General features: G+C 40.7%; 1 protein-coding gene across 8 annotated transcripts in view; it reads left to right on the top strand.

Annotated features, from left to right (window-relative positions):
• Positions 1-12,881, top strand: part of TEAD1 (TEA domain transcription factor 1) — a 315,884-nt gene that overhangs the window by 213,013 nt on the left and 89,990 nt on the right. For 5 of the 8 annotated variants that reach the window (XM_072619398.1, XM_072619399.1, XM_072619401.1 and 2 more), the window contains 3 exons: positions 8,834-8,898; positions 11,276-11,338; positions 11,427-11,489. In XM_072619398.1, the coding sequence (XP_072475499.1) occupies positions 8,834-8,898; positions 11,276-11,338; positions 11,427-11,489 (191 nt within the window). The remainder of the gene's footprint in view (positions 1-8,833; positions 8,899-11,275; positions 11,339-11,426; positions 11,490-12,881) is intronic. The other 3 variants (XM_072619402.1, XM_072619403.1, XM_072619404.1) reach the window with 3 other exon arrangements.

Raw genomic sequence — 12,881 nt, 5'->3', positions numbered from 1 at the left:
GAATTTGAATTGGCAATTCACATGATAAAGTGCCATCTGAAGACTTTCTAGACATCCGGTAGGCCAGTATTAGGGAAGGGAGACATTCCAGGCTGACTAAGTAGCATTTGTATCAAAGACATACATATGGGAAAGAGCAGAGGGTGTGCTGTAAAGCAGGAATAAAAGTGCTCTGGCACATCAAGTGTGTGAGATGCTTAGAAAAGGTATGTTTACACAGAATGTATAGAACCTGGGAGATAAGCTAGAAGAGTCTGAAATTATTCTAGCAGGCAATCAGTCATAAGGAGCCACTGATTTTTTTTTCAACAGAGGAGTGATCAGATTTATCCAAAATAAGAAAAAAAATTGTATGGCAGTAGTATTAAGGGTGGATTGAAATGTGGTGGAAGGAGAGATCTTTTGGCCATTTTTCCAGCCAGGCTATGATGAAAGCCTGTCCTAGGGTGGTGGTGGTGGAAATGAAAGGGAGGAGACAGAAGAGCTATCAAGCATGTAGAACTGGACAACACTTAGTAAATTATTTATTTGAGATAAGACGTGGGGCCAGAGGAAGAGTCAGAGGTAACCCCAAGGTTTCAGATCTGTTTGTGAATGCACTTTGAATTGAAAGAATATTGTGCTTTCCTGGTGCCTGTTTTTCTTCTTTTTATTTAATTAATACCATTTCTCTCAAATTATTCTGTGCAAAAGGAAGAGGAAGGAGAAGAATAAAGATGGCTTGTTTCAGGAATGGCTACAGTGGCATTTGAGGTTGACCTATGGCTTTAACCAACTGGAAAACTGAAACCAGCGTTTCTGATAATCCTCAGTACTAATCTTGGATGTCCGGTGGGCACCACAGTGGAAAATAACCAGAGCAGAGCACTGGGCTACTGAGAGTTCAGAAGATCACAGAATTAAAGCCAGGAGGCTCCTCAGTCGTCATTTAGAGCCCATCCCTCGCATTTTACACACCAAAACACTTAGTTAAGTGACCCTCCCGAGGGCACACAGGTAGTAACTGGCAAAGTCACGGTATTACAGCTAGAGGAGGCATATCAGTGCACAGAGGGCTGAGTTTGGAGTCAGGACAACCTGGGGTAAAATCTGACCTCAACAACTGACTTACAGTCTTGGGCAAGTCACTCTCAGTTTCCTCAGCTGTAAAATGAATATCATAACACTACCTCCCAGAGCTCATAAAATGAGGTAGTAATTATAAAGTGCTTAGCATAATGCCTGGTTGTTAGGTATTATCTAAAGAAGATAGATGGTCCATAAATGTTAGGTCTTTCTATTACTGTTATTGCTCTCATTATTATTATTAGACTCTTAAAGAGCTCAGGACTAATTGTCTTTCATTCTTTGAATCTGAAATTCAAAGAGCATTCTTTGCTGGAAATGTGATTTTAGCTTATGATATCTTCACGAAGAGTAAAATCAGGAAAATTTGTTTTATTGATTTCATCTGTACCTCCCCCATCCCTGCCTTCCTGCAAATGAAAAAAAGGTAGAAAGCTGTTAATTTAAACTAGCGTATTTGTTTCAAGATATGAGTGAAATTCTAACAAATATTATGTTCATTTATATGGTGGGACCTATCTCATTCTTGAATTTCCTCTGATAAAGGAAGAAGTGGGAATGCAATTTACTCCTTAATAGAGATTTATTTAATATTTGCCTGATAGTAATTGACTTACATGGTTTGGGGTTTGTTTGAAGTAAAATTGGGGGTACAGAATTTATTACATTCTGATAACTAGGAATGAATTCCTTGGTTATCCAATAGCATTCCCTTGTTAACCTTCCTAAGATCTCCTGGTCTAAATAAAAGAATGATGATTTTCTCGTATCAAGTGCTCTCTCTCTCTCTCTCTCTCTCTCTCTCTCTCTCTCTCTCTCTCTCTCTCTCTCTCATTATAAATGACTTATCCTCTTTGAATTCATCATAGCCTGGCTAGAGAAATGGCCAAAAGATCTCCCTTCCACTCCATTTCAATCCATCCTTAATACTGCTGTCATAAAATTTTTCTTATGGATAAATCTGGTCACTACTCTGTTAAAAAAAAGTATCATATGTCGGGGCTGAAATATATTTTGGCATCTTGATGTTGAGTCTTCTGTCTGAAGTGGATTTACAAGTTTGATAATATTGGTCTTTTGAGTCCTGAAAAGAATCAGTCAAAAGAATCTATAACAGCAGCAATAAGAGTTTTCATTAAGGTTTATAAAATGCTTTGCATACATTTTATCTCATTTGGTCTTCACATCAATCTTGTGACGTGTAGGTAAATTTTATTATTTCCATTTTATAGATGAAGAAACTGAGGTATGAGAGGTTAAGGAATTTGTCTAGGGTCATATAGTGCCTGAGACTAGATTTGAATTCAGATATTCCTGAATGTCCACTGTGCTAAGTGCTGAGTATTCCAAAACAAAGGTCACAGTTATTCTATATCTTTGACAAATGAGAAGAATTAATTTGCCTCCAAAATCTAATTGTTTGTTAACCTGAAAACAGAGGGAATCTGATCACATCAGTGACATACAATCAGAACAGGAGGGCAGAAGGTGGTCTCAGAGTTCTCATCAGGTCCACCCCATAGACCTGGAGCAGACCAGCCCTAAACGTCAGTGTGGAGTCCCTACTTAGGGGGCTGCAACAGCTGTTACAAGAGGATACGGAACCTGCTGCCTCCTTCCTTTTCGGCTCCCTGCCTCCATTCAGTTACAAAGTGGATCTTTGGCTGTCCAAGTTGGGCATTTCTGAGCTACAATTTCTAGCCACAGACCCTACCATTTGCTGGGCCTCAGACATGACCTTGGAGCCTTGTCCCATTCCCACAACAACTCACCAACCTTCTGGTTCTGCCACATGCAGCCAGCCTATTGAAAGAAACTGGTTCTTGTCTGTTCTGTCAGTCTTTTTTCCCTCCTGCAGCCTTTGATGCACTCTCTCTGATGCGCTCCCTTCTTTGCCGGGTGATCTTGTGGTCATTTGGGATGCAGTAGAAATTGGTGATGAGTCCTTTGTCTTACCTTATATTTGCATCAGTTCCTGTGTTGTTTAAGAAGGAAACAAACAGACAAAAAAAATCCCAACCAAATATTGTACCACCTTGGATGTAATGAAGGAGGTGTACTTATCAGACCTCCTGGGCATTGCTTAGGGAGCCCCATGGACAAGTGGTGTCTGCCATTTAAATCCCAGAACTCCTAGAATTTTAGGGGTAGAAGGGGTCCCTAGGAATCATCAAAACCAGTTGTATGTGACAGATAAAGAAACAGACCCAGAGAGAAGAAGTGACATAATTGCCAGATTCCAGGTAAGTTAAGGTTTACTCTCCCATTTTATTTTCACATTTTACCAATAAGGAAACTGAGGCAGAGTTAAAGAACTTGTTCAGGATCACAGCTAGTAATGATTGAAGCTGGATTTGAACTCATGCCTCCTGATTTCAAACTGCATCATCTAAATGCTTCAATAGGTTTTATTTTCTATCTTATGGTGGGTTTTAAAAAAATACATTTAAAATCAAAAGGAATCCATGCTTTACTTTCAAGTGAGATGTGAAATTAATTTTGAATATTCTGATGTGCTATACTATCTGTAAAGGATCTGAAAATTTTTCAGTTTATAATCTTGAGATTCTTCAGAATATAGGATTGAAGAGCCTAAGTGGAAAATATCTTACACATTATCTGGCCCAACCTCTTCAATATATACACGTGTGCCACCACCTGTATGTGTGTGTGTGTATGTGTGCTTTCCATCATACTATGTTACCCTGTATACATTGCCCACAGGCAGTTACATAGTGGGAATTTCTCTTTTTCCTAAAGGCTGGCATTGTTTTGTGACTGGTCAGATCCAATCAGTTCATTTCAACAAGCTTTTACAAAGCCCCTTCTGGGCTAGACTCTGTGCTAGGTATTAGGTTTACAAAATTCTAAGTGGAATAGTCCCTGCTCTCAAAGATGTTTTACTCTCCTTGGGGAAAGCATGCATCCAAAGTAGTCAGCTCAAAATATATACAAAGTAAATACCTAACAATTTGGGGGAAAGAAAGCACTTAGCAAATGTGGGTATGTATTGGGAAGTGTCTGGAGAAAGACTTTGTGTGGAAATGTTACTTGTATGGAGCATCTGAGAGACAGAGATGAGAAAGAGCATTGTAGGCATGCTGCAGTCTTCAGTAAGAGGACGGTTTGACTGACGTGGGACTGAGGTGGGGTGCTAATATGAACAGAGTCTGGGAAGATTCAGATTCTGAAGAGTGGTAGATATTTAAAAAAAGAAGGGAGAGACTTTATTCCAAAGGCTATATGTTTGCTACTTACTATCATTACTTAATGGTGAAATGTGACACTGTAGCTCAGCCCTATCAACTGTTGTTAATAACAAACCAGATCACTGGTTTCACCTAGATGGATGTAGATCCACAAACCCTCAGGGTTCAAGTTGACAGTTGCATGAGTTTCTCTGCTTGAAAAAAAATTTTTCCCTGGTGAGCAGGCAGGCAGCCAGCCCTCTGGTGATGAACCCATCTGCCCAAGGATAAACTGATTGTAAAATGGCAGTCCATCACCAAATCTGTATCTTTCTTGTTTGGGGTAACCCTAACAGACCTTCCACCTTCCCTGCTTAGCTTTTGAAACATAAGGATCACTTCCATTTCCTGGTACTGTCTTTGAATAGAACTTTAGGATCAGCTTTTAGAGGCAAGTCAGTATTTGATCTTGTTACAGTGTTTCATATGAGTACATTCAGCTAATGCGTAAACCAGGATAAACATATTTGGATAAAGCTTTTTCTGGCAATTGGAAAGACATATTAAGATATTAGACATTAAAATATTAAGCTATCAGCATTAAAAATATACGTACATACACACTCCTTTGCAGAGGTAGGGAGGGGAGTGTCTCTTGGAGGTGGAACATTGCATATATTGTCAGATTTTTTTTCAACGTATTGATAGGTTTTGCTGGTTGGATTTTTCTCTTTCTTTTTTCTTTTTTGTAAGCTGAGAGGGGGACGGAGGTGTAAGGGGAAATCTAGGCAATAGAAAAATAAGTTTAGTAATAAAGTTATTTCAAAAGAAAAAAATGTAAATGCATGTGTTGTAGTTCTTCAGATTATTAATAACCTATTTTCACCGAACACATTTTTTGTCCTTTAAAATGTTTCTGGTTCCTGAGCTAGGGGTATTCCTAGACTTGGGAGGAATTACTATGGTCCATATGGCAGCTGACAGCAGCTCTGACTTAAAAGTGATTAATGGAAAGGTAGGGTTAGTTTTCAGAAGTTAACTTTCCTGATTGCGAGTTCATACTTGGTTTTGTCAGTGGCTTTCTGTATAATAATGGTGAAGTCACTTCCTGTCCATTTCCTGGTGAGTACAAAGGATTGCTGAAACTTTTCAGGAGAACTGTGGTGACCAAGGACGATACTTCAATCATTTCAGTTGTGGCTGACTCTTTGTGACCCCATTTTTGTTTGTTTGTTTGTTTTGGCAAAGATACTGAAGTGGGTTTGCCATTTCCTTCTCCAGCTCATTTTACAGATTAAGAAACTGAGGTAGACAGGATTAAGTGACTTGCTCCAAGCTAAGTAAGTATCTGAGGCTGGATTTGAACTCAGGACTCTTCCTGACTCCAGATCTGGCAGTCTAGCCACTGTGTCACCTAGCTGCAGAGAAGATTAGCCACGCTTTTAATTGTCTAAGAACTGATGTGCTTGTCTGTAGATTATCCTGGCTTCTTGATTCTACTTCCCACCTAATGCCTGCCCTGTTAGCCACTTTTCTACAGGGTAGGCAAGAGAATTTCCACATCTGCAACTATTCATACTGGGAGAAGTTGTAGTAAAAAGTGTTTGAGAGGAAGGAGTAGCTTAATGCTTAAGGGCTGGGGATTACTGTGGATTTTGTTCATTGATGCCATTCATCATGGCCTTTAGCACGGGAAATGGAAATCCTTTATGAGAAAAAAATACATCTCGCCTCCTTTACCTCCTAAGAAAAAACAAGGCAAGACAAGTCCATGAACTAGACTCAGGTGGGACCATAGGAAATCCAAAGCTTCTTGGGATACTCTCATTGCTCATCACCTTTCTTGACAACACAGCAAAAGGCAAACAGTAAAATCCGACTGTAGGATGGAGGCTGCTTATGTAGACTTTGCCAGCTTTTACCTTTTAGGTAAAAGATTAGGTCATCCTAGCAGAACCAGGTCTGCTATCACCAGACTTTTTGAGCAAATTGCAAATAGTTGGCCCCAGATATAAGTTCAGTGTTATTACAGGAAACACCAAGAAAGTAAAAAAGGAAAATTTGAATGAAGCCATTTTCTTTCTTTTTTGAATAGTATTTTATTTTTTCCCCAGCTCCATGTAAAAACAATTCTTAACATTTATTTTAAAAAATTTGAGTACCAGTGAAGCCATTTTCCATAGAAATTTAGGTGGCCTTCCAGCAACTTCCTTAGGCACTTTGTGGCTACCAGTTCTTTCTCTTTGGTTGGAGAGTAAGTCTCTAGTAAGTCTTGGTATACTAAGTCAGGTTGGTACCATACTTATGCCTACTTGGAAGCCTTCCTCCTTTTAAGGTAGCTCTTCTATTCTGTGGAGAGGTAGGGTGGGGCAAGAAGAAGTTTGAGTGTGTTTCAGGCTAGAGAACAGGAAATCAGCCAAAAGGAGGGAAAGGAGCCATTCTTCAAAAAATTTAGTGCATCTCTTCTTTAGCCCATGTTACTTGTTTGAGTTTTGAAATTTAGCTTGCATTTGGAGACCTGGATAAAAATGTGAGTTCCTAGCTGTTTCTTGGTTGAACAGTATGTCTGGAAAGTAACATGACAGCTCTGAGCCTGGAGAGGAACGTTAGTGAGACATTTACACGATCATCAGGTGTATTTTTGCCAAATGATTTGCATCGTTCCCCTTGAAACTCTCAGTGAAGGACTTGGGTGAGATTAGAAGGGCCTTCAGAGAGCCATGCTCTCTTTCCCATTGTTATTTATTTTATGTTTCCAGAGTGAAGAACAACTGAGGGGAATGGGGGTTGGGGTGGGGGTGGAGGAGTCTAATGCCAGAGTTTGAACTGAGTCTTGTCCGGGATTGTATGAGAAACAAATGAGGAGGTAGAATATTCCAGGCCGAGGAGGGATTTGTCATTTGGGCCAAAAGTAAAGTTAACTCCTGTTAGTTGGCCCAGGATTTAAAACAACCTAAGTCTCTGGGCTGTCGCTTTTGATTCTTATCACTTTCTATGGCACAGTAATTTTCATCCTGTTTGTCAAGCATCCAGTTCTAGGAAACTGAGATTTCTTGACAATGCCTTATCTTCATTTGACCTGCCGAAAGAATGAGTCTCCACAGATAAATGGGAAAGAGAATGAGAGCTATCAATGCAGGAGGAAGACCAAGATTTTACTTTGATACTAGTGTCATATCTTCATGGTCATTCAGCCTGGCTTTCCTTATCCTTCCCTTTTTCTAGTATAACACACATCAGGACCATGGACAAGTCATTTGCACCCCTTGGACTTTTTTTTTTCTCAGCTCTAATACAAGGGAGTTGAGCTAGATTAGAAGTGAGGAATTTTTTTTTTCACCTAGAAGTCCAAAAGTTATTTCATTAAGTTCTTTACTGGGTTGCATGTACCTAATTTGATGGCAAGTGCCAAGTTTGCTGAGCAAGTGGTATGGCTAAGTAGGTGGGCAGGACCAGGACAGCTTTTGGCCTGAGGAAACGTCAGGATGAAATGGTTCTATGATCATGTTTTTCCCTAGGTAAATGTTGCTTCCATCCAAAGGACAATGTGCAAAAGAGATTTCTTGTTTTGATGTATTTGTGTGTTCATCCACAAACAGCAACCAAAAAGACAAAGTTCTTTAACAAAGTTGGGGCAAAAATTTTGGGGGGAATTTTGGGTGCTTTATTGATGACTTCATACCTCCTCCTGTCAAACTATGAACTCCACATGTGACTCTAGGGCTTCTACCAGGCTTCTGAGGGGGCTGGTGTCAACTGTGATCACAGATACATTTTGATGGCAATTATGTGACCATGTTGATTCTGACCAAGGCTCTTCTGTTATGTAAGGCTTGGTTTATGTGAGGCACTCTAGTTCTGGTGGGGCAGGTGGGAAGAGTAAACAAACAAAAACAGTAATAATGTTAAATCTCAGAAGAAACAGCACTGTTTTAATCCACTTGTAAGCTTATATTCATCATGTTATCAAAATGGAATCCCACTTGGTGCTTGTTTAGCACTGGTGTTGGCCTGACCAGGTTTTATTTTATCTCCTTATTGTATCTTGGACCCTAGAGCAAGAAGGGAATCTCAGAATCCTTCTAGACCAGCTCCTTCAATATATAGATGAAGAAACTGAGGTCAATCTAGTTTGATTCACTTGTCCAAGAGCACACAGTAAATGTCAGAAGCAGGATTGGAACCCAGGTTCTTGGACTCCAGGGTATCTTTCTTCATGACCTTGTCAGAATCCCTTCTGCTAGGTTTAAAGTTAGATCATTTTGCACACATGTTATGTGGCTGAGCAAGCAGTGCTCAGAAAACTTTCATTAATGAAAACTATGTTGCTTCTACCTGTGGAAACCCATAAATACAGAAAATATATCATAGTACTTAATTTTAGTTCCCCTCCCATGCAAACGCCCCCCCTCCCCCCATCTCCTCTGCCCTCCAAATTCTTGCTCAATCTTTCCATCAGCTCTTAGTTTCGGAGGATGGTTAGTGAGGCTTTGCTTCTACTGTCGTCAGAGCTTTTAGAAGCTTTGATACTCACTCTTATTAATTCGTTAATACTTATTGTGCAATCTTCTTTGTTTCAGGTAGGAATGAATTAATAGCAAGATACATCAAACTCAGAACAGGGAAGACGCGGACCAGGAAACAGGTAAAATATTACCACTGGAAATGGTGCATGTCAGCGAATGATGACCCCAAGAGGCATTTTGGCTGCAGTGGCTGTCTGTGCTTAGGCTCCTAAGGAGCTCCCAAGTTGAGCCCCCTGTCATAGATTTCAGTATGTTAGTTTTAAATGGCCTTGGATTTTGCTGTTCATCATTTCAGTGACCCTTTGGCACATGCAGCTATTATGCCCCATATCTGAGGGGAAAATGTGCTGCAGAAGAGGACAGGGATGTACTCTTAGAATCTGTTGAATTTCTTTCCTTTCTTCCTGAAATGTACATCAGCAGTCACTCTGGAGAAAAGTAGAGATGCACGTGTACTTGCAAACCAAATCAATTTCAAGGTGATGTACATGCAAAAGTCCTCAAGCAATTCTATATCAGTCTTCATTTCAATACCTGCCTGCCTTGGGCATTGACATAGACATAGACTTGAATGATGATTTAGGTAACCAGGAAACAGAGAGGTATTCAGCTCTTTGTCCCTAGTAACAGGAATTGAAATGAAGTTATCCCTTAAATGACCTGGTCCCAAGTAGTGTCAGAAGTTTTGTTTTTTTCTTTTTTCATGCCTTTTGTAGGCTTGTTTAACCCTTTGCTTCCTTTTTTCTTTCATCTATAGAATACCCCCAAAGTCTCTGGCCAGTCTTGGATTTTACTTTACTTTTTGAAACTGAGATGAGTTCTTATCCCATTTGTCAGATTACTTAATATTGAGCAAGCTGATAAATGAACAGTCCTGGAGGAAAAAACAGCTCTTTGCACTATGCTGGTTAACCTGGCATCAGTCTTTAAAAAAGGGGGAAAAAAATCCATTGGGATTGGGGCCCCTTTAAACTTGAACAACAGACTGCAGTTCTCTGTTTTACTGATGAGTTGCTTTCATTAGTGTTTATGATGGTTTTTACCCAAGCATGCTCCATGTGTGAAAAGTGATGCTGAGTCAGCACAAAAGGTGGCCTCCTGCCAGCGCACATAAGCAAGCCATTGTCTGTGTGGGTGATGTTTTTCCTCTGGCTGTGTCTCCCCTCTACCAATTAAGAGAATCCTAAGAACAAGAGTGGAGAAGACCAGGGGAAAGGGGATGGGGGAGTTGAGTTGGGGGAGAGTAGGATGTTCCTCACTCTTTGATATATATAGGAAAGGAACAAAAACGAATTCCAAACACATTTGAAATGGAAGGTAAAACTGGGGTGTTTTAAAAGGCACTTATGGAGCCTTTAAAAAAAAATAGGCTAATTTGTGAAGTGAGGCTGTTTCTCACTGGGTTTGAGATCCTTAACTTTCAATGGGTGGTGTGTGTGTGTATGGCATCTAGCCGCACTTCCTCCATTATAATGGACAGTTTGAATTGCGGGCCCACCAGCAGACTTCTGAAAATCGCTTTTTGTTTTACATATGGATAAACTGGCCATTCTCCTGCCCCCTTCACTGGGGATTCTTAAAATTTACAGAGGGCTTCACAGTAAGCCCCAAATATATTTGTAAGGCAGTCACTTTGTCCCAGAAACCTGGCATCTTTTCGACACTCAGGTGGTCTGGGGATTTTTTGAAGGTACCAATGGGTCTGATAAGTCTCCAACAATCGTTTTGTTAGGCAAATTCATGTGGTCTTTATCATCACCCATTTTTAACTGGATGGTCTGGCCTGGATTCACACATTTAGCTTTGTAATAATATGCAAATCCACTTGGCACAGAATCAATGCCTAAAGAGAAGAAGGATTAAAGATATTTATAAGGGCCCAAAATGCCTGGCTAGCTGAGTATTACCATTCCTCCTGGAGATCTCATTTACATGTCCGTATTATTTTAACATTTGCTACAGAATTCAAAGCTTTTCATTCATGGGATCAAACTCTCCCCGCTCCCCCCTACCCCAGTCTCAGGCAGAATGAATCTCTCCTGAGCAACAAGAGGTTTTCTTCCCCAGGTGTTGGGGAAGAACCACACAGCATTATTATCATCATTATCATTATTATTTTAAAACCTCCTCTTTTAAAACAAAACCAAGTGAGTTTCTCAGCAAGTCCTTGATTTCCTTGCTTGGGGGACAAACTGATCAGATCCAACTTTTAACCTGAAACAAGTCACTGCAGTGATGAGCCAGTGATGTTTAGCGCCTGAGAGGAGTGCTGGGAGCTTGGTGTCTGCCTGGGAATGTGTCTCCCTAACAACAAAGCTTTGTCAAGATGCAAATAACCTCCCCCACCTGCCCCTTCCTGTCCCCCACCCCTGAACCCCACCCCCACCCCACCCCACCCTATCCCCCCAGGAGCAGCGACCTTATCTTTGATTTCCTTTTTTTGTTTGTTTGTTTTTTTGTTTTGTTTTTCCCCCTCTATAAACCTGAACAATGTAGGTGTCTAGTCATATACAGGTCTTAGCAAGAAAGAAAGTTCGGGAAATTCAAGCCGCCATTAAGGTACGTTTGGCTGGCCCAGTTGCAGGGGGCTTTTCATCTCCATGGTTACAGGCTTTTCCTTTGTTTCCTCCCTTCCCCTACCCTGCAGGTGTCTAGTCACATTCAGGTTCTTGCCAGAAGGAAATCTCGTGATTTTCATTCCAAGCTGAAGGTATGCGCTGCTGCTGCTGCTGCTGCTGCTTCTTGCTTTGGGGCCCTGTGGTTGCTATGCCTTTTCCTTCCTGTTTGCCATGGTGACTGCTGAATGCCTGGGGCTGCCAGTCGGGTAACCTAGTTTTCCCGCATGTGAGAGCTGTTTACATTTCTTTGTGTGTGTCCTCTCTTCTCCCCTCATCTCTCTCCCTACTACTAGCCTCCACACTCCACTAGGCTCTCTGGGCCTCTCCTCCTCCTTGGGCGGTTGGGGTGGTGGGGTTTTTTTCTTTTCTAACCATTGGCACATGCAACAGTAAAGCTCAGTCTTGATAACTCCTCAGCACACAAACATGATTTTTTTTAACCCTTTCCTGTTCGCCAGCCCATTCAGGCCTGGCCAGGGTCCTTAAGTACCCCAAACAGACAAAGACATTGGGCACACAGAGATGCTTTCAGTTTGGGGGGGGGGATGGGGTGGTAGGGAGGAGGTGGGAAGGGGCATTTCAAATTTTACTCTTTTCGATGTTCCTCCTCGAGTTTCATTGGTGCTTTGGAAAGTGCTTTCCTAGAGTACTTGGGGAAAAGGCTGTTAACGAGCTGCTGTGAGCCCAACTGGACAAGGCTAAATTTCTTAGGTTGAATTTTCCTCACCTCCCCTTAATCCTATTGTAAGTGGAATGCATAGCTCTTAAAGCAAGTGTTTTCCTATCCCCCTCCTCCAAATTAAAATGTCAGAGATTTTTTAATATTATATTTGTTTTTTTGTTTTGAGAAGACTCATTACTGAAATGGCAAGATGACCCAGAATTTTAATTTGCTTCCTTTTTTAAACTAAATTTTTTTTCAGTTACCAAAAATCTGTTTTCTCTCCCTTTCATCCAGTTTCCCTCCCCCCAAAAATATAAACTGAAAACAAAACTCTTGTAACAGTGGCCATGTCCAAAAATATATCTCATTCTGCACCCTGAGACTGACACTTGAATTATGTGTACTTATAAGTCTATCATCAAAATATATAGTACCCCATTTTCAAAGTTCTGTTAAAAGACACTTCTCAAAATTGAGCTTTTGGAAATTTAAAAAAAATAAGACCTTCAAAAAGGTGCATTGGGGAATGCAGCCTTCCTACCCCCCTGCCCCCACCCCCCCAGATCACCCACCTGCTGTTTTGTTTTGGAAATTCAAAGAGATTTTGTTTTAGTATATGTGGAGAAGTTAACTTCCAAATCCAAATATCTCAGTTGGCCAATATTTCACCTATTTGCCTGAGACTCTTTGTAGAGTTTTTGACTTTCCCAGAAACTAAATAAATCATGTTTTTGTTCTAGCTAAAAAGCAAAAAAAAAAAAAAATTCACAGTACTAAGTGGTGAAACCCTGTCAGTGCTTACCAGAATCCTGGAACTTCA

The sequence above is a fragment of the Notamacropus eugenii genome, chromosome 6 (assembly GCF_028372415.1).
Source record: "Notamacropus eugenii isolate mMacEug1 chromosome 6, mMacEug1.pri_v2, whole genome shotgun sequence".
Taxonomy (NCBI): domain Eukaryota; kingdom Metazoa; phylum Chordata; class Mammalia; order Diprotodontia; family Macropodidae; genus Notamacropus; species Notamacropus eugenii.
The sequence above is the reverse complement of the archived record's forward strand: the minus strand, read 5'-3'. Positions and strand labels throughout refer to the sequence as shown.